General features: G+C 42.7%; 1 protein-coding gene across 4 annotated transcripts in view; it reads left to right on the top strand.

The window, feature by feature from the left end:
* Positions 1-20,909, top strand: part of AJAP1 (adherens junctions associated protein 1) — a 308,480-nt gene that overhangs the window by 275,285 nt on the left and 12,286 nt on the right. For 3 of the 4 annotated variants that reach the window (XM_033921259.1, XM_033921257.1, XM_033921256.1), the window contains exons 3-5: positions 2,860-2,947; positions 12,851-12,934; positions 18,414-18,656. In XM_033921259.1, the coding sequence (XP_033777150.1) occupies positions 2,860-2,947; positions 12,851-12,934; positions 18,414-18,656 (415 nt within the window). The remainder of the gene's footprint in view (positions 1-2,859; positions 2,948-12,850; positions 12,935-18,413; positions 18,657-20,909) is intronic. The other variant, XM_033921258.1, reaches the window with a different exon arrangement.

Raw genomic sequence — 20,909 nt, 5'->3', positions numbered from 1 at the left:
TTCTGGCCCTGAGCCTTTGCTTGTGTCCAGCTCCCAGGCTTCTGCTGGGGTCCCATGAGAGGATGGATCAACCCTCTTCGCTCTACCTTAGTGGAGCATGCTGGTGGAGCTGCTACATTTGGTTCTAGCCTTTAAGGAGAAAAGAAATTGAGGGGGATGAGCAGTTTTAGGGTTCATAGATAAAATCGCGCGAGACAACGGCGCGCCGACAACTGAGCGCAAGGTTGACGGCGCGCCGAAGAAAAGCACTATTTTAAAGGGTTCCAACGGAGGGTGTTGATGGGGAACCCCCCCTATTTTACTTAACAGACATCGTGCTGGCGTTGTGGGGGGTTTGGGGGGTTGTAACCCCCCTCATTATACTTGAAACCGAACTTTTTGCCTGTTTTTTAAGGAAAAAGTTCAGTTTTAAGTATAATGTGGGGGGTTACAACCCCCCAAACCCCCCCACAATGCCAGCGCAATGTCTGTTAAGTAAAGTGGGGGGGTTCCCCCCCCACACACCCCATCGGAGCCCTTTAAAATAGTGCTTTTCTTCGGCGTGCCGTCAACCTTGCGCTCAGTTGTCGGCGCGCCGTTGTCTCGCGCGATTTAGTCCCGTCACCCAGTTTTAGTGGTACTAGGCCAGGCAGGCCTGACTCCATTGAGGATATGGAACTGAAAGCTGTCTGAGATTGACTGGGGTTTATTTTATTTTACTTTTTTTTTTGTTTTATTCTTTGCTGGGTCTGTTTGATTTTGCAATTTTTTTTTCTTCTTTTCTGTTTTGATACCGAAATTTTGACGTTTTCTCTTATGTTGTGCCTTTTTGTAGACCTATGGTCTTTCTTCTCTTTATATTTCTCTAGCATTTCTTTTTCATGGGTACTGTAGTTAGATTGTGAGCCTGTTGGGACACAGAGGGAAACGTAAATAATTGGACTTTCAATTTAATTGTTTTCTGAAACTGTAACCAGTTCTGAACGACAAAAATGGTTAAAGGACTGGGGGAGTTGCCGTACAACGAGAGGTTAAAGAAACTGGGCCTCTTCTCCCTTGAGAAGAGAAGACTGAGAGGGGACATGATCGAAACATTCAAGATATTGAAGGGAACTGACAGTAGAGAAAGAGAGACTGTTCACCTTCTCCAAGGTGAAGAGAACGAAAGGGCACTCGCTAAAGTTAGAAGGGAAAAGATTCCGTACAAACATAAGGAAGTTTTTCTTCACCCAGAGAGTGGTAGAAATCTGGAACGCTCTTCTGGAGGCTGTTATAGGGGAAAGCACCCTTCAGGGATTCAAGGCAAGGTTGGATAAGTTCTTACTGGAACAGAACATACGCAAGTAAGGCTAGACGCAAATAGGGCACTGGTCTTTGACCTAAGGGTCACCGCGTGAGTGGATTGCTGGGCACGATGGACCACTGGTCTGACCGAACAGCGGCAATTCTTATGTTCTCTGGGGAGGATGGGATATAAATCCAATTAAATAAATGAATACATATGAAAATGAATTGGGTGGTAAGCACCTACCTTGGTAGGCATCTACAAATTTCAGGTAAGCGCCTAGTCCAAAGCACCTACTAAAAAGTGGGCATGGCTAGGGGGCATATTGTGGGTGGATCTTGAGCATGTTCTGTGTGTAGGTGCCTAAATTGGACTTAGGCACCAGTATTGCATTGGTTGCCGGTCGAGGCGCGGATTAAGTTTAAGTTTGGATACATTTGTTTCAAGGGACTGTCAGGCCTTATCTGAGAATATTTTATGGAATGGTTTATCATTACCAGCTCTAAACATTCTAGGACATCTCATGCACTATTTTCTTTCTGACCTGCAAAGGGCTGTAAATTCAAAAAAATTCCAACAGCGTATGTTGTCTTTTCAAGTGGCTTTATGGACCCCAGGATCTGAATCGCCTATTTACGTCTTTCAACTCTTACCAACAGTTTTGTCGTGCTTTTAAAAAAACTCATCTTTTTGTTGAATCTTTTGGGAATCCAAACCACCTCAATCAGACGTAGAAAAACACCCCCCCCCCCCATTCACACACCCCTCGATCAAAGAAGTAAAACGGAAAAAACTACACGATGGCCTCCTGGCAACTCAAGCAGCTAAACTAGACAACCAAATCTCCAATCTACTGATAACGACACCAGACTACAAGACGTTCAGAAAAGAAATAAAAACTATCCTCTTCAAGAAATTCCTGAAACAGCCATAACTTCAAACTTACCGTCCTTCCTCCCCCCCCTCTTCCCGCCACACAGAAACTACATAACCTACTGTTTACCTCTCTAGAAAGGACAAATGTTCTTCCATTGTAACCCTCCGTTTTTTATCTCTTTTGTAATCCGCCTTAAACCATAAGGTAATGGCGGCATAGGAATCTCTAATGTAATGTAATGTAATTAGATATATTTTGTTGTCGAAATTCATTTGTATTCTTATCTTTTGTGACCTGCATAGAACTGAGCAGTAGTTGCGGTATAGAAGTGAGTTTTATGGGTTTTTTTTAAAATGTTATGTTTAGGCCAAGAAAACCCTGGCATAAATAGGAGGGCGCCTAAGGTTTGAAACCTACCAGTGCCCAAGTCCAATTTAGATGCCGCTAGGCCCGATTCTGTAAACGGCTCCTAACTCATGTTCCTCAACGCTTATGTTTTAGACGCCGTTTATAAAATCGGAGGGGGGGGGGGGGGAGGAAAGTGCTTCTGATCTTGTTTTCAGCAACAGAAGCGAAACCAGCAGCTCATCTCAGATAGTCCTGTCGATAGGTTTTGCTGCTACATTAGTTGCAACTATCTAGCTCCTTAGGCTTAAGGTAACATGTCTAGTAGTGGTTTGGTCATTAAGCCATGTTTTTCTTGTCTCTCTTTTGACAGGTCTGGCAGTACATCAGATTATAACCATCACAGTATCCCTAATCATGGTCATTGCAGCTCTGATTACAACCCTTGTCTTAAAAAACTGGTAAGGAATTGTGGGGGGGGTGGGGGGTTGGGGAGATGGGCTAAAGCTTCAAAAGCTTAGTCTAAGCTTAGCTGCATGAAATAAGAAGCTGGGCATTTCGAATCAAGAATATAAGCACATGTAAACTATTAAAAAGAAAATATTTGACTTCTGTTTTGAAAATTACATCAGGAAGTTTATAATTCGCCTATGTATACCTATAGCAACTTTAATAGGCGTGGCCATGTTAGATTATTGTAACGGAAATGAAAAAGGTAGGTGGCATCTGGTTAGTCTATAAGGTACCATCTGCCTCTTCTACACCTGATGTTTGATACATACAAAGGCCCTGATTCTATAAACGACACCTAAAGGCTACTGTAGATGCCGCTTGGCGTGGTGTCATTGGTAGAATCGCCCCTAGTGGCATCTAACTCAGCATAGATGCTGGTAGGCATTATAATGTTAGGTGCTGATATATTAGACGAGGATTTTCTTGGCCTAATTTACTGGTGGGTAACTTCGACGCCTACTGATGCTTTGAATGTGCTGCGATAACAGTTGGTCGAGGAGTTTAAGATTCACGGTTATTTTTGTCCATACCATGTCAGAAATTTATCTCACTTCTAAGGCAGGGTACATGGAGTATAATCTCAATCTCTCAAATTTATTGCTGTTGTCCCCCATAGTACTTGCAACAAGAGAACTTCTTTCTGGAGTTTGTAAGATGTAAAAAATAAGATGTAAAAAAAATGGCCCTTCCACAACTGGAGCCGCTGCACCATTTTTTCCAGTGTTGGTTGTTGAGCAGGAGCTTCCCCCAATGCAGAGGAACAAAACAGTTAATCCCTATCACAATGGCTCCAATCGTGGAAGGGCCATTTTTTTTTTTTCATATTTACAGTGGGTTTGGTTATTATTATGACTTGCAAACTAGTGGAATTTGTTCATAAGATGTCACTGTGTAAGCAGTTTATCCAGGTGTGCTTAAAAGTTCCTTTTTAATGAGGCCTATGCCACCCCAAAAAATAGGAAACATTCTGTATGGCTTTTTTTTGCCACATTTTCTTTGTCTTGGACTGCGTTTCTTTGGTACTGGTTTTCTCTATATATGATTCACAGGCTAATTGCTTGCAATTGGCACCTCTGTGATCAATATAACGCACCAAAAGAAGTGTACAGTACTCCCCCCCAAATTCACGGGGGTTCCGCTCCAGGAGCACCCGCAAACTTCGAAAAAACGTGAATATTGGATGCAGTTTAGGAGCGGATCGGAGGCGGGAGAGGGCTGCTGGTGCTGGAAAAAAAAAGATGAACAGTCCTCTACCTCTAGGACATGATCCGTATTCTAGGCTGATGTCCTGCGGGAAGCAAGACAGGATCTTCCTGAGGGTAAACCCCTTACTCGCCTGAGCCGGTAACATTCTGACTAAATCTCCTACCTTCAAAATGAAAGTTGCTTTTCCATTCATGGTATTTTCTGACCACCTTTTCTGGGAACTAAAGTCAGGCTACACCAATTAGGAGCTGCTTTGACATCCAAATTTAAATTTTATAAAGCAGGATCTGGATATCTAAAACTGCAGTACTTCCATATAGCAAAGGGGGGGCATGGTCCGGATGTGTTTGGGGTGGGAATAGGGATGGGCCAAAACTTCCAGTTGTACAAGGGGAAGGGATGTCCATGTCCGAAAAAAGGATGTCCATATTTAGACCAGGTACTTAAAATCCAGATTATAGAAAGGTACATTGATTGAGCAGCTCTCCACTGGAAAGAGTCACAGGAGGTATTTTTATGATTGTTGTTGGTGTTTGGGCTTCGCCGCGTTCCGGGTAGGTGGAACCGATGTTTCAGCCATCATGGTGTGGCTTTCTGAAGGAAGCCCAGATGTGGAAAGACCTGAACAAAAGCAACAATCATGACGCCAGCAGTGGAAGCCTAAGAGAACAGAGGTATTTTTCTGTTCTTGAAGGACTTCCAATTTAATTTTAAAAAAAAGAAGAAGAAAAGGATGTTACAAACATCTGAACCAGCAATCTCTGCCTGTCTGCCATGGTTCTCAGGTAGCTGCTCTGTCTAATGGAATAATCCTCTACATACATGTATATATGTCCATCTTATTACATGGATGTTTCTATGCTGCCACACAGCCATCCATATCCCTTGATTTTCCCTATCCATAGTTTCGATGTTTCAGTCTGTAAGATGGACATTGACGCTGGATATAGCCAGCACTTGGATGTCCATTTTGGATGTATTCTAGAGCAGTGGTTCCCAACCCTGTCCTGGAGGACCACTAGGCCGGTTGGATTTTCAGGATAGCCCTAATGAATCTGCATGGAGCAGATTTGCATGTCTGGCACCTCCATTATATGCAAATCTCTCTCATGCATATTCATTAGGGCTATCTTGAAAACCTGACTGGCCTGGTGGTCCTCCAGGAGAGGGCTGGGAACCACTGTTCTAGAGCAAGCTGCAAGTCGGTAGATCTTGTTCTAAAGTACAAGATGAGAAATGGTTGTCCATATCTAATCTAATCTAATTCTTAGGTTTGTATACCGCATCATCTCCACGTTCGTAGAGCTCGACGCGGTTTACAGTAGGAGAAATAGGAAGGAACTACAACAGAGGGTTAGAGGTAGAAGTTTGAAGAAAATTTAGAGGACTTGGGATGCCAAGATATAAGAGTTTCCTTGATTCCTAAGTTGGAGGGAGACTTACATTTTTTGAGAAAAGCCAGGTTTTCAGATGTTTGCGGAAAACTTGGAGGGAGCTCAAGTTCCGAAGAGGGGAGGTAAGGTTGTTCCAGAGCTCAGTGATTTTGAAGTGGAGGGAGGTCCCTAGCTTTCCTGTGTGGGAAATGCCTTTTAGCGAGGGGAAGGATAGTTTTAATTTGTGGGAGGATCTGGTGGTATTAGGGTTTGAGGAATTCCAAGAAAGAGGGATAAAGGGAGGGAGGATACCATATAGGATTTTGAAAGTTAAATAGGTGCATTTATAGTGGACCCTGGTGATTATCTAATCTAATGCAAGATTTCTGAATTGCTCTAATGCCATTTAGTTCAAGACGAGTTACATCAAAAAGGAGCCATAATAAATCTATGGGGAAAATACAATTCCTTGGATAAAAAGCTATCTTTACAATTATTTAACTCTTTATTTGGCATTGTGGCTCAGAAGCAACGTATGTTTTTGATGGCCCTTTCGGGAGACCTGCCTCTCCGAATGCCCGTTACTTGGCACCATTGCTCTAGTTTGATATCAAGTTAGGTTGAGCCATTTCACCATCCGCTAATGAAAGGGTTAATTAAAAATGCTAACTTTCCAATCTATCATATAAAAATGTTTTCAACATTCTATGAAACTTCCAATAATTAACTTCTGTCCTTATTTCTATAAGTAAATCATTCCAAATAACAATAGCAGCATATGTAAAATAATTAAATTGATGTTTATAACGTATATCTCTGAAAGAGGGAAAGTGCACTAAAAATGCATTAATCTATTAGATGAATAAATCAAATATGAAAAGAAAAAAATAAGATGATCGGAAGCCTCTACCTGTATAATATGATGAATCAGTCAAGCAGTTTTAAGTATACATTTCTCTATAGGCAGCCATTGAAGCTTCTTATAAATTATAGAAACACTATCATATCTCTTCAGACTGTATATCAATCTCACTGCAGTATTTTGAATCAGCTGAATTTTTTTTTTAACCATTTTTGTAAATCTTTATTAAATTTCCAAACTACCATAGTGCAAACAAACAATTTCAATATATATAAGTTTACACGAAATGCACATTAACAAACAGACATTTATGTACAACCATTCCCCCCCCATCAAATAATCAGAAAAAGTACATACCTACAGGAAACCTCCATATATTCCCCAAATGAAATTCAAATGCAAAACCCTCCCCCCTCCCACCCACCCTGGATGTGTATGCTTAAGGGTCGATAAAATAAAATCAATTATCATTCCTTACAGAACTTAGTCAATGGCTCCCAAACATCCATAAATTTCTTATACCGTCCCTGTTGTACGGCCATCGGACGTTCCATTTTAAAAGTATAACAGAGAGGCCAACAAAAATCTGGTCTACATTTCAAATAGACGCAGCCACTATGCTGATCGCGGCAAAGAAATCTCACTGCCACGATCAGCTGAGTGGCCACGATTGGGAACTCTCCCCCCGTGAAGTCAGGTGGTAGGAAAGATGCCCAGTCCCTGATGCCACAATCCCCCAAAGCATCCCCCAGTAGGAGGAGTGCCCAATTCCTCCTGCCGGAACTCCCCACCAAGCCCCCCCTCCCAACTGCGATAGGCAGAAGGGGTGCCCACTCCCTCCTGCCAGAACATCCCCCTCGAAACACCCCACACACATAACCATGATTAGCAGGAGGAATGTCCACTCCCTCCTGCCAGAATCCCCCAAAACAACCCCCCACCCAACTGCGATAGGCAGGAGGAATGCCCAGTCCATCCAATCCCCTCAAACCCCCCCCACCCAACTGTGATAGGCAGAAGGGATGCCCACTCTATCCTGCCATAACATCCCCTGAAACCCCCCCTATAACTTCAATAGGCAGGAGGGATGCCCACCCCAATAGGCAGGAGGGTAAACCACCACCCCCAACTCCCCCCCATACCTTATAAACAGAAGGTCTGGCCAGATAGATATATACACCCTCTAGCTAGCAGGCCTCCCACTGGAAAACAGTGGGCTTTCCCTTTCCCGGTGCATTCTGGGATGCACCAGGGAGGAGCCTAAGGTCCCGATTGGCTCAGATGCACTGGAAGGGGCCTAAGACTCTGATTCGCCAGATACCTAAGTCCCCTCCCAACTACCTCAATTCTATTTTAAATATATTTAAATATTTATGTTAGATAGTATTTAAATTTATTTAAAATAGAATTGAGGTAGTTGGCAAGTTATAACGTTATAATATTTTATTCTAGGGGAGGATACTTGAAAAAGCTGTGAGCGAAACATGTTGGATTTTAACCCCCAGATCGTGCTATTGAGAGAGTTTAAAAGCTAAGAAAAAAAAAATTCAATAAAAATTGTCTCTTAACTTTTGATGACTTTTAAAAGATCAAATTTAAAAGATAGCGTGAGAAGGACCAGTGACGGTTGGACACAAAGACTACTGCTATCAGAAGGTTTGAGTGGTAGGTGATGCTGCTGAGGTCTAAAAAATTAGAAAGTATACTTGGGGTATATTTCTTGATTATTAGTTATAGAATAAGGGCGTTTGATTTCCGGCCATAAGTGCTATTCTATAAACCACACCTAACTTTGAGTGTGGTTTATAGAATAGCCTTTTTTTGGCCCTAATTTTCTTTTAGGCACAATATGTGGAATTTATCCCATAGTGTATGTATATAAAATCCAAATGTTTAATCATTCCTACAACCGTAAAATCACTTTGATGGAGTTCTTCTAATTGCATACATAATAGCCTATTCATATTCATTAAATACAGGAAAGGAACAAAATCATACATATGACTTTTGTAATTGCTTTATAGAAAAATATTCAAATATCCTCATCTATTGAATGGTACATATTAATTGCTACATATAAGACCAAAGTTATTTGAAATAGATAGATAGATAAATATTCTCACCTAGGATGTGAAGAAGGGTTAAGTGATAGATAGATAGACAGACAGATAGACCGACAGAGAGAGAGAGAGAGATAGATAGATAGATAGATAGATATTCCTACTTAGGATGTGAGGAAGGGTTAAGTGATAGAGACAGACAGATGGATAGATAGATATTCCTACCTAGGATGTGAGGAAGGGTTAAGTAATAGATAGACAGACAGACAGACAAACAGATAGACAGAGAGATGGATAGATTGATAGATAGATAGATATTCCTACCTAGGAGGTGAGGAAGGGTTAAGTGATAGATAGATAGATGGACAGAGAGACAGACAGAGAGATAGGCAGATAGATATTTCTACTTAGGAGGTGAGGAAGGATTAAGTGATAGATAGGTAGACAGATGGACAGATAGACGGACAGAGAGACAGACAGAGAGATAGGCAGATAGATAGATATTCCTATTTAGGATGTGAGGAAGGGTTAAGTGATAGATAGGTAGACAGATGGACAGATAGACGGACAGAGAGACAGACAGAGAGATAGGCAGATAGATAGATATTCCTATTTAGGATGTGAGGAAGGGTTAAGTGATAGATAGATAGACAGACAGAGAGACAGAGAGATAGGCAGTATCGAGTGAGTATAAATTGCAGCTATAATCACTCGAGGAATGCAGAGAGAGGGGTGACATGATCGAGACATTCAAATATGTCACAGGCCGTATTGAGGTGGAAGAAGATATCTTCTTTCTCAAGGGTCCCGCGTCAACAAGAGGGCATCCACTGAAACTCAGGGGTGGGAAATTTAATGGCGACACCAGAAAGTACTTCTTCATCGAAAGGGTGGTTGATCGCTGGAATAATCTTCCACTACAGGTAATTGGGGCCAGCAGCGTGCCAGACTTTAAGACAAAATGGGATTGGTACGTGGGATCTCTTCATAGAGAAAGGTAGGGGTGGGTCATTAGTGTGGGCAGACTGGATGGGCCGTGGCCCTTTTCTGCCGTCAGTTTCTATGTTTCTATGATATTCAAAGCAAAGAACAAGTATTATGACTCATCAAAAATCTCCATAAGCACAAATTTGCAATAAACAGAACAAACCCCCCACTTGTACTGCATCAGTATTAATCTAAAAATCTATTACATAAATAAGACTAATATAAAAAAGCAAATACAATCAAAATAAAAATTAAAAAAAAAGACACTTCTTTTGGTGTGCTGGTGATCCTCCACCCCATTTTCAATCTCTGGGTCTGTGATGCTATGTCCAGTTTCCTTCTTATGGTGTAGTCATACATAATGGTTAACCACAAAATTAAAATACACAAAGCACACTATGCTTTTCAACATTCAGTCCTACCAGAAAACAGGTAACCCCATGCAAATGCAGGACCAAAAACTAAAAGAACTAATATTCAAACTAGAGGTCTGCATGGGAACGGGGATTGCGGGAATCCCGCGGGTCCCGTGGGAATTCCCCCCTAACCCACGTGACTCCCACGGGGACCCCCCTCTGGCCCATGTGACTCCCACGGGGCCCTCCTCTGGCCCACGGGACTCCCACGGGGACCCCCCCTCTAGCCAACGGGACTCCCATGGGGATGGAAGGCTTTGGAAGCAGGGTTCGTCCATATAATATAATGGACACGTCAGCCTTAGTAAAAGAGGGGGTTTATAAGTTAATTACCTGAACAGAAAACAAAAAAAGGGTTCCACCAAAGAGATTCCACAAGGAAAACAGCAGCGCAAACACAAAAGAAACTGTGGAATTGATGATCCAGTCAGAAGTAATTGCTGCTTTTTATGGGGACAGGCGGGGATGGAGGTAATTCCTTGCGGGGATGGGTGGAGACGGAAAGGATCCTGACGGGGACAGGTGGGGATGGAGAGGATCCTGGTGGGGATGGGTGGGGACGGAGAGGATCCTGGCGGGGACGGGTGGGGATGGGTGGGATTTCTGTCCCCGCGCAACTCTCTAAAACAAACCCTAAGATGCAAGACTCTGCAAGCAGTACAACCCCAGAGGAAAAGAAACAAATGCATTTCTTCCTGAACAGTTAGAACAGACAATTAGGGCAGATGTAAAACACTAAATTAAAAAAAAAAAAAGCATTTCCCCCTACCATTGTTGTCTCTCTCCCTCCATATGCCTTGCCTTCTGGCCTGCTCCCCGGTGTTAGCTTCAGGCCGGTCCACGCAGGGTCTTCGGGCCGGCTCCCTGAGTGCTGCATTGCACAAAGCTGTGGGTAGCGGCCCCTCGTGCGCGTCCCACGCCTCATCTGTAAGCCTTCCCTCTGACATTGCGACGTCAGAGAGAAGGCTTCCGGGTCAGGCGCAGGCCGCGGGTAGGAGCCTTTTCCCACGGCTTGTGCACTGCAGCACTCAGGGAGCCAGTCCGAAGACGCTGCATTGATCGCACCGAGGACTGGTGGCTACAGAACAATCTCTTGGGCCCGATGGAGGTGCCGGCCCTATGGACCGGCAGAAAATTTCTGCGGAACAGAACTGGTCCACGGACCGATGGTTGAAGAACACTTCTCTACAAGACCAGTCTAGCTTTTTTTTTTTTTTAGTTCAAAAAGTTTTATTGATTTTATAAAAGATGAAATACAAATGAGAGACCAGCATCAAAAGACTAAAAAAAATCAGGACTCAAGACAGACTTTAAGCCGAACCATAACAATTTGGTTGAATCTGTCTTCAGCTCTGAACGGTCCTTAATTAATTTGAGCAAATAAAGCATTAAATATAACACAGATGCATATTAGGATTCAGGGACTGGTTTTGGGAAGATCTGGTCTCACGCATCGCATTAACCTGTAGAACTGCAATTTAGAGAACCAACAAGGATCTAAACTTTATGAAAACTATTCAGTGCATTAAAGCTACTCGTGCTATTACAACAAATATTTTTTATTATAGCAGTAACTTTGTATTTTTAATTAAGGGTGCTTCACCATGAAAACCTGTTTCAGCTAGCTAATTAAACTATGTATAATTTGAGCTGGAACATGAAAACCAATATTAATTTGATGCTTTATCGTGGATACACTTGGTTTAGTGACGTTGCTTACCCACAAAGGGCTCCTTTTACTAAGCTGCATTAGGGCATTAATGGGCGCAATTGCGCACGCCAAAATGTCACGCGTGCTAGATGCTAACGCCAGCGTCGGCTCCTTTTACTTTTTCGGGGTTAGCGTGCGCTAATCTGCTGCGTGCGCTAAAAACGCTAGCGCACCTTAGTAAAAGGAGCCCCAAATCTCGGAGTTCAGTCCTTGTTCGCGGACAGCAGCCTTTTGTGATTTGAAGCACATACAAACCCTCGTGCGTTTGCCAAGGTCCTCTGGAAATGAACGAAAGGGCCGCATTTTTCCCTGTCCCCGCGGGAACTCATTGTCACATCCCACCCTCGCGAGTTCTTTTCCTGTCCACGCCCTGAAGAAGTCTGGTTTACGAAACATGCGTGTTGGGGGCTAACGGTTCCTGGAAACGGGTTTTCTGAACCAGGACAACTAAAGAGATAAGTTGATGAAATGTTCCCAATTTAAATTATTTGAAAGGATTAACTTATAGAACAACTTTATGAATTTATGAGCAACTTTGATAAATTAGTATAGGAGCCTATGAGGAAGTGTCGGTGGCAAGTTAACCCCTTGAGCTTCTACTTCGTGTAGTTGGGGGGGGGGGGGGGCCGTTTCTGATGGCTCTATAAATACTAATTAAATATTTGGTAAGAAGTTATATCAAGATTTATAAGATTTGCACTATTGGATGAATTGGATACTACAGGCAAATCTGAAAGAGAGTGTTCAGCTTGTTTATTTGATTCATTTTTTTCCAGCACGTATGTTTCTAAATTGGCAGCTACCAGTATACATGCCAAAAAAAAAAATGCACCTGCGTTCCTGGGGGTATTTTAAGAAAAGGGTCTGTACTCACAGAGTCATTTCTGAAATACCACCTGAACTGAGCACGCTCTGACTTTGCAATATATTTCTGTATGAAGATTTAGGATGCAGAAGAACGGAGCGCTGCCATGATGGTTCTCCGGTTCACCGGTCTCTTTTTTTTTTTTGCAGTGACCGATGTGTGAGGGGGGTACTGAGCACACTCAACCCGTCACTTATTTATTTTATTGAATCTTACTTTTATTTTTGGGGGTTTATTTTGATATAAGCACTTATTATGAGCATGCTCTGACTTAGACATCTCGATTCTGATCGCTACATTCTATATAAAATGGGGTTCAAAGTATAATAATTATCATCATTTCTATTGGCACCTCTTCTTCTTCTTCTTAGTTCCTTTCATGCATCTTTGCACATCGGGCAACAAGCCTTCTCCATCTGTCTCGATCGCCCGCGATGGCTTCCATCTTCTCCCAGGTAGTGCCTCCATTGCATACATTCCTCTTGAGTGTGCTTCTCCAGGTCAGTTGCAGTCTGCCTCATCTTCTCGTCTGGTCTCCATTTTTGTGCCACTTTGGGGGGGAGGGGGAACCTCAACATTGTCATATTTTAAATTCATAAATTCATCTAGTAAAGCGAAAGGAGTATATCTGATACCAAACAGCGTAGGCTTCAAGAGAGAAGAGATATAACATGCTTAACCCATTCTTCATTATTAGGATGACATACTGTATTTTCCAGTACAATTTAATTTGTAGTCTAATTAATTGAGGAAAATCCTAAACGTAATTTGAAGGCTTTTAAGGCAATTATGTCAAAATTCTGAACCAAGTTTCAGTGCTGTGATTTAGATATCAGACGTATAACATCTGAACTGTCAGGGGGGAAATGGATAATTTATTTCTTTGTTCTATTGTGATTTTTTTTTTTTTTTTTCCAAACAGATTTTTTTGAAATGGAGCTTCTGTAAATTTCATTACCGTTTGACTGCTAAAGTCTTTGGTTAAAGATTCATCTTTTTTTTTTTTTTTTTTTTTCCAAAAGTTGATTTATGGCAAAAGATATCAATTCAGAAATAAAGAGGGGGATTTTTAGAAAGGATGTAGACATCCGAGTTGTCCCCAAAACACGAGAAGAATATTCCTTAAATATGGCCCACTTCCAAAGGTAGCAAATGCAAGAACGAAATACATAATATCATAAAGGTAATTCAAAACAAAATTTGTCATTTTTTTTTCTTTTTTGTGCTCATACATAGATTTGTCAGACTCCGCGACAAGCCCACACGGATGAACGTCTGAGACGGTCACCTCTAATCATAGCACTTAAATATATATGTGTTATCTTTAACCATTTGCAGTGAGAATCAAAAAAACTTTGAAACTTGTCTGAAATTTGGGTTCAGAAACACGTTTTGGGTTCTAACGCGTTTCGCCATGGCTGTATCAAAGAACCCGTACCGCAGATTTCAAATGTGGCTCTGTCGTACACAGCATTCTAAGAAGTCACTGGCTGTGTGTGACAGAGCCACATTTTGAACTCTGCGGTACGGGTTCTTTGATACAGCCTTGGCGAAACGCGTTAGAACCCAAAACGTGTTCCTGAACCCTTTTTCCGCCAAATTTCAGACAAGTTTAAAAGTTTTTTTGATTCTCACTACAAATGGTTAAAGATAACACATATATATTTCAGTGTTATGATTAGAGGTGACCGTCTCAGACGTTCATCCGTGTGGGCTTGTCCCGGAGTCTGACAAATCTATCTATGAGCACAAAAAAAGAAAAAAAAAAAATGACAAATTTTGTTTTGAATATCCTTTATGATATCGCATAGTGCATTTCTGTAATTTGTTTTTGTACATCAGAGTTGAGACATCCAAGTCGGGACATGGCAGGTTCCACTAGTACAGTGGAACCTTGGTTTGCGAGCATAATTCGTTCCAGAAGCATGCTCGTAAACCAAAGTGCTCGTATATCAAAGCGAGTTTCCCCATAGGAAGTAAGGGAGACTCGGATGATTCGTTCCACATCCCATAAAGACACCACCTCACCCCGAGGCCACTGACACACTTCCATCTCACCCCACCACATCCCCTGAGGCCACTGGCGCACTTCCACCCCACCAAAAGTTCCCCCATCCCCCAAGGCCACTGGCACGCTTCCACCCCATCCCTGGGAACTGCCGTCGCCCCCACCCATCCACCCAAACCCTTACCGAGATCAGGCACCAGCACGCAGCACCAACCCACGGGACGTGCCAGTGCTGAAAGAGCCTGCCGCTGATCTCTGCTGGGCCTTGAGCATCTGCGCATGCTCAAGGCCTTCTGGCTACCGCTGTCTCCGAGATTCTAATGAGATTCACGGTTTCTCCGAGAATCTCATTAGAATCTCAGAGAGCACGGGAGGTGGGTGGGGCGGGGCTGGGTGGAACTAGGTGGGCCTGGGAGCGGGCCCAGGGGTCGGGATTTTCCAAACGGAAAATCTGGTAACCCTAGTTAAGAAGCTAGTTGACTTTCAATGAAGCAATGACTAAAAAATGGTGAGAATCCATTTCGCTCCCCAAGTAACGATGGGCAGTCTGGTCTAATTAATGTCCTGGCTGGGAACTCATAACCTTCTACAGGCTGGTTAACAAATATCAAGCCTGTAGAACAAACATACTCCCGGCTTGCTGGACTCTTAACTGGATGCAGTCATTGAAACAATAACAGTATCGCAGCAATGATTTGGAGAAAGTTAGACGTAGCTTTCATAAGCTAACATTTTCTTCTATTCTGTGCGCACAAGCCTTTGTAAATCATACATGTTCCCAGGCTTGCCTCATGGCAAGCGGAGCCTGTTTCGATGACATTGCGAAGACATTGGCTCACCAGGTGGCCTTGCTTCAGTCAAGCAAGGCCATAGCCCTCCAAGTCACTACCTTCCCTCTAGGAGGCAAAAAAAGAGTTGAGTGTTTATCAGCCCAAGGCCTCACTGGAGCACTGAGTAATCACAGACGGTCGTAGTAAACATGATTTCACCTCAGCCCCAATCTTCACAGACTTGGGCACTACTGGCCAAAGGGAGGTACTTGCCCCAGCAGCTAGTACAACACAGGAGGGACACAGCAAGCAGCGCAACAAGGTTCTTGTGATTGGCATCACTATCCAGGCAAGGCCTAGCTTGGAGGGGATTCTAGAGATGGGGGAGAGTTTACCAGAGGTACCTTTCTACATGTGGTACATCTTTGTATTTAATCAATATCAATATGACCAGATGGATTGAGCAGATTTAAGAAAGGGTTTTTTTTTTTTTTGGGGGGGGGAGTGAGGGGGGGTTTAGCCAATGCATAAGTTGCTTGTAGAATTTGTTGCTATAGACTATGGTCAAGTCCAATAATATGTATAGTTGGATTTTAATAAAGATTTTGAAGGACAGGTTCATCAGCAATTATGAATCAGTTATGTCTGGAAGACAAACTGAATAATAGGGACAGGCTGTCGTTTGAATATCCTATGTTGTTGCAAATAAAAGCGTGTAGCGGAAAATAAACACGTCATGTTTTGTCGTTCATCGATAATAGTGCACTTCATGTTGAAAGAGGACACTATTTCAAAAAGTAAGCTTCTTTCCCAAAGGTTCTTTCCCATGCATGTATGCACTGGCATAGCAAGGGGAAGAGGCTCCCGGGGCGGTGGCATCCTCCCGCGCCTTCCTTCCCCCCTCCTGCTCTTTCCATGCCCCTGGTCCTTCCCTGCCCCCCATGCCACACTTGCACCTTCCCTTATCTCTATAAATCATTGCCAGCGCGAGCAACTTCTCTGGCCTGCTGCTTGCTCCGGTGTTGGCTTTCTCTCTGACATCATTTCCTGGCCCCATGACCCAGAAGTGATTTCAGAGGGGAGCCAGGCCAGCCAATTAAGTTAGGAGGCTGTAGGGCGCCTACCGCCACCTATCGTCTAGCACCGCTTCCAGAATCAGGATTTAAGTACCTGTTCAAAGAGGCTCTCTAGGATCAATGAAAGAAGTGTTGAACCTTTAATCACAAACAAACGAAAGAAAGAACTCCTCGCCTTAAAATACAACAGTAAAGCAAAAAAAAAAAAAAAAAAAAAGGCAAGGGAGGCATCCTAAAACAGTCTTTATTCGAACAGATGGTCCCGACAAGGATCCTAGTTTCTTAATGCTCGCAGCTTGGCAAGTCTGTTCCCAGGTTTCCGGCTATTTATTTGGAAATTCTTCATCGATGTCTCTTCATTTCGCCACACAGATTTCGGCGCCAATGTCTCCTGAGGAAGACGTTTTACACACTCCGAAACTAGGATCCTTGCTGGGACCATCTATTTGAATAAAGACAGTTTTAGCAGCTGATCGGACACTTCCCTCGCCTTTTTTGCTGAACCTTTTGCCTATGTGGGTTTCTGAGATCCTTTTCCTCCTTTAAAAGAAAGGTCTTAGTGTTGATTAGGTTTGCTTGCTACTGGGTAGAAGATTTTTTGAAGCTGGTATTACGACAGTGGATCTCCATTTATCCTTAATAGCTCGTACAGCGATGTATCATGGGTCCACCAAGGCTCAACCCATTCCCCTCCCAAGAACATGTCTACAGATTGCATAAAAATAGGCGCAAAATTCTCTGCATCTACAAGGGATTTTCAAAGTTACCACACTTTTATTTATTTATTTTTTAAACACTATTTATTAAGGGCTCCTTTTACCAAGGTGCGCTAGCGGTTTTAGCGCGCGCTAAAATGCCCCGCGCGCTAGCCACTACCGCCTCCTTTTAAGCAGGCTAGCGCACGCTAATCTTGTGCGTGCGCTAAAAACGCTAGCACACCTTTGTAAAAGGAGCCCTAAATATCTTAAAAAATAAATGACATCACCACCTGCAAGGCGAGCTGGCTTGCCTGACTAATCACATGACATTCTAGAACACGCCCTCTTACCATTTCTGCCCCCCCCCCAACCTTTTCCTGTGAAAATATGAAAATGCGAAAACATTTGGAAGGTCCCTGGTATTTTATATGCCCATAACCTTTGGGAAATTTCATAAAAGCCCTTGTGAGGGTAAAACAGGGTTTTATCCAAGGAAAAAAGTTTATAGAATTAGTAGCTGTGATGGTAATTCTGTAAAAGGATGTCTAGGATAAGAAAATTAACAGATGCTTATTCCAAGGCATCTAAGATTAGCTCAAACGGCAGAAAGCATGCTTATATTTAGGGTGCAAACATATACACCAGCCCTATAGATTGTGTACATGCTCACACTTAGATGATAGCTAGAAAGCATGTAAATTGTAGCATTCTATAATTTGGGTTTATTTGCATTCTCCGCCCAAACTCCACCCATCAGCAAAGTCCACGCCCCAAAACATGGTGCCCATATTCTGTTCATTAGTATTCTCTCAGAGGTCTTTAACATATGCTTCTGTTGCTTAAAGCAGGCATGTCCTTATAGAATTGCCCTATAAAATATACAGGGCCTTGTCTGGTGGTAGGCAGCCTACAGCCCCCCCCCCCCCCGCCCTCATACCTTCACGAGAACTGATGGCAGCCATTCACGGAGTGGCACGGGACCAGGCAGGAAGCGATAAGCTCGCACTCCTGCCTTATTCGCTACTCTGCAGCAGCAAAAGAGGCAGCTGTCCAGCAGGAGCGCGGAAAGCTCCTGGTGAGACCGCGCTGGACCACTGACATTTAAAAAAATAGTACCAGGGGCGGGGGAGAGAGGTGTTAAACAAAAATTAAATTTGCTCCATAAGACGCACCCACTTTTCCATCCACTTTTTGGGGGAGGAAAAGTGCGTCTTATGGAGCGAAAAATACGGTACCTCTCTCTCTCTCTCTCTCTATCTATCTATCTATCTATAAACTGCTTTGAATGTGTAACCACAAAAAAGCAGTATAGAAGTCCCATTCCCACCCCCCACCACCCCATTTCTTTGAAACATTTCAGGTGTTTTTCATTTCTTTCTCAGCTGTGCACAAAGCGGGAACACCAGGCGAAACAGCCATCAGCGCAAAATTAACCAACAGGAAGAAAGCTGCCAGAACCTGACAGATTTCACTGCGGCCCGCGTGCCAAGTAACATGGACATTTTCACGGCCTACAATGAAACGCTGCAGTGCTCTCATGAGTGTGTAAGAACACCGGTGCCAGTCTACACCAACGAGGCATTGCCCCAGCCTGGAGCCTATAAGACCACTTTCAATGGAAACAGGTAGGGAAGGTGCTCTTCATCCATAATACCCGTAGCAGCTGTTGTGCATTATAAGTCTGTTTTGTTGCTGCTGTTGTTTTTGTTGTTCCAATTTGCGGCTTGTTCTCGGAGAAAACATGCCATGTGTTTGACTTCTGTGGGCTGTTACGATACCCTCTCACATTCTCTTGTCTTGTGCCAACAAATAACATTAGAGATGTGGGAGTTAGAAGTTTCAGAATCTGTAGCGAAGAAAAAAAAAATCTATGTCTCATTAGGAAAGAAGGACCTTTGGTCTTAATGTTTGTTATATATGTCAGTTTATCGACGTACGCAACAATTTTAAAACACATTGTTGAAAACCAAGAATGAGAGGGATCCAAGAAAGTGCAGACCAAATGAACAAAAGAGCAAAAGCAGCCTGGAGAGTAGGGACAAAGATGAGTTTAACTGACACAGCCCATGTTTCGGCGTAAAGCCTGCATCAAGGGTCTCTAAATCACACAATCCCTTCTTGCTTCTAAGAGTTGAATGGTAGCAAAGTTTCACAAAGTTGGATGTACAATATCAATGAATTCTCCTATAAAAAGCTGTGACGCTCCCGGCGTCTCTGTTCTACATGTATTATGAGTTAGCAGCTGGCCAAAGGTCAATTGGCTTGTTCTCGTGCCCTGCCACTCTTAAAAATGTCTGGCATCGTGATCAAGACTACGTCTTAGAAAAGCCTGAAATTGATTATTTTGAAACCAAAAATCAGAAGTTATCAGTGATTCATACGCTAAAAAAAAAGAATTATTTGCAAGCATTGGAAGCCAATATCTTGGCAGCATCAAATTATCTCGAAAATATTGGTTGCTTATAGCATAGATGCAAGAGATATGGTATCAGTTAGGTTTCAGACACTGACTTGATGGTGTCCTGTGTTGCCTTCATACAGCATATCATTCTTCTAGTATCAAATGACTTTAGGAGACAATATTTCCCTTCTCCAGCTTTTGAAGGGATGTTAAAAATTGGCCTGAGGAATGACTGGGCATAATTGCCTCATGTTCTTAGTCCTGAACAATATAAGAGGTATCATGACATTGAGAGTTGAATTGGTATAGAGTGAGAATCTTGGGAGCATTGTAAGTGACTAGCTAAAAAAAACAGTGCATGAAAAAAAAAAAAAAAAAGCTTTATTGTTATTCTTTTTAATGGTAAAGGGTAACTGGATATTCAGTTTTGATCGATATAGAGATTTACTAGCAACTAACCAAAGAATCCATAAACAATTTAATGAACTAGCCGTGAGATTAGCTCGATATTATATATTGCAATAAAAGCAAATATCTATAATTTTCAGATGTTGTTTGCAAATTATTTTTTTTTTTAGGAGCTATTGTAGCCTGGGTTTCTTAAATAATCGGTAGACACAAATTTGGCAAGGATTTTCAAACCATTTCATTAAGTGTATGTATATGTTAGTTCTGATGTGAACCTCGGCCAACCAACGCTGGGGTACAATTGGGCTGTTCTAGTCTCTTCTGTTTCTCCCTGTCTTGTCTGTGCATTGTGCTACTCATCCCTGTCTTGTCTGCTCTGCCATCGGTACTTCGCATAGACGTGTAGAGCATTGGTTGGAAAGGGGTTCATTGCTTTCATCTCAAGGTAATGCTTTGTTGGAATTCATTGACCTTCCCAACAAATAGACCTTATTGCATTAAAACAAAACTGTAGCTTCACTGCGTAGGCACACGTTTCCACCCTTTTTGAGAAGGGGGCGGCAGTGCAATTTTGAACCATCTCCCTATATATGCGGATGCACTCTAAATCCGTTAGAACCAACTTTTCAAAAACAAAACAAAACTGGAGGTTGTTCAGCTCAACACATGTGAACGCTCTCGGTCACAATAAAGGAGTTTGGCCAATATTGAGGGTCGTCAAGCACCCGCAGAGCTGGCAGCTGTGCCTAAAATGTAAAAGTAGTTGGCGATACAGTCAATAGAGCATAATCTCTCGAAATTCTCTTCACCGCCCTTTTACAAAACCGCGCAAGAGGTTTTTAGCACCAGCATGCTGAACGCTCTTCGCTGCTCTGACGCTCTTAGGAAATCGATAACCGTCAGAGCCACGCAGTTTTGTAAAAGTGGGGATTGAATACTCAATATTCTTTATCGACATGCTCATATTCTTTTGTTCATGGGGAGCAACCAACATGGAGGAATAAAAAGAGGTCAAAAAAACCAATTGAAAGCATTATTTTGGAGATTTTTTTTCTCCTCTAAAGAGCTG

This window comes from Geotrypetes seraphini, chromosome 15 (assembly GCF_902459505.1).
Source record: "Geotrypetes seraphini chromosome 15, aGeoSer1.1, whole genome shotgun sequence".
Taxonomy (NCBI): Eukaryota; Metazoa; Chordata; class Amphibia; order Gymnophiona; family Dermophiidae; genus Geotrypetes; species Geotrypetes seraphini.
This window is presented reverse-complemented; position numbering and strand designations above follow the sequence as displayed.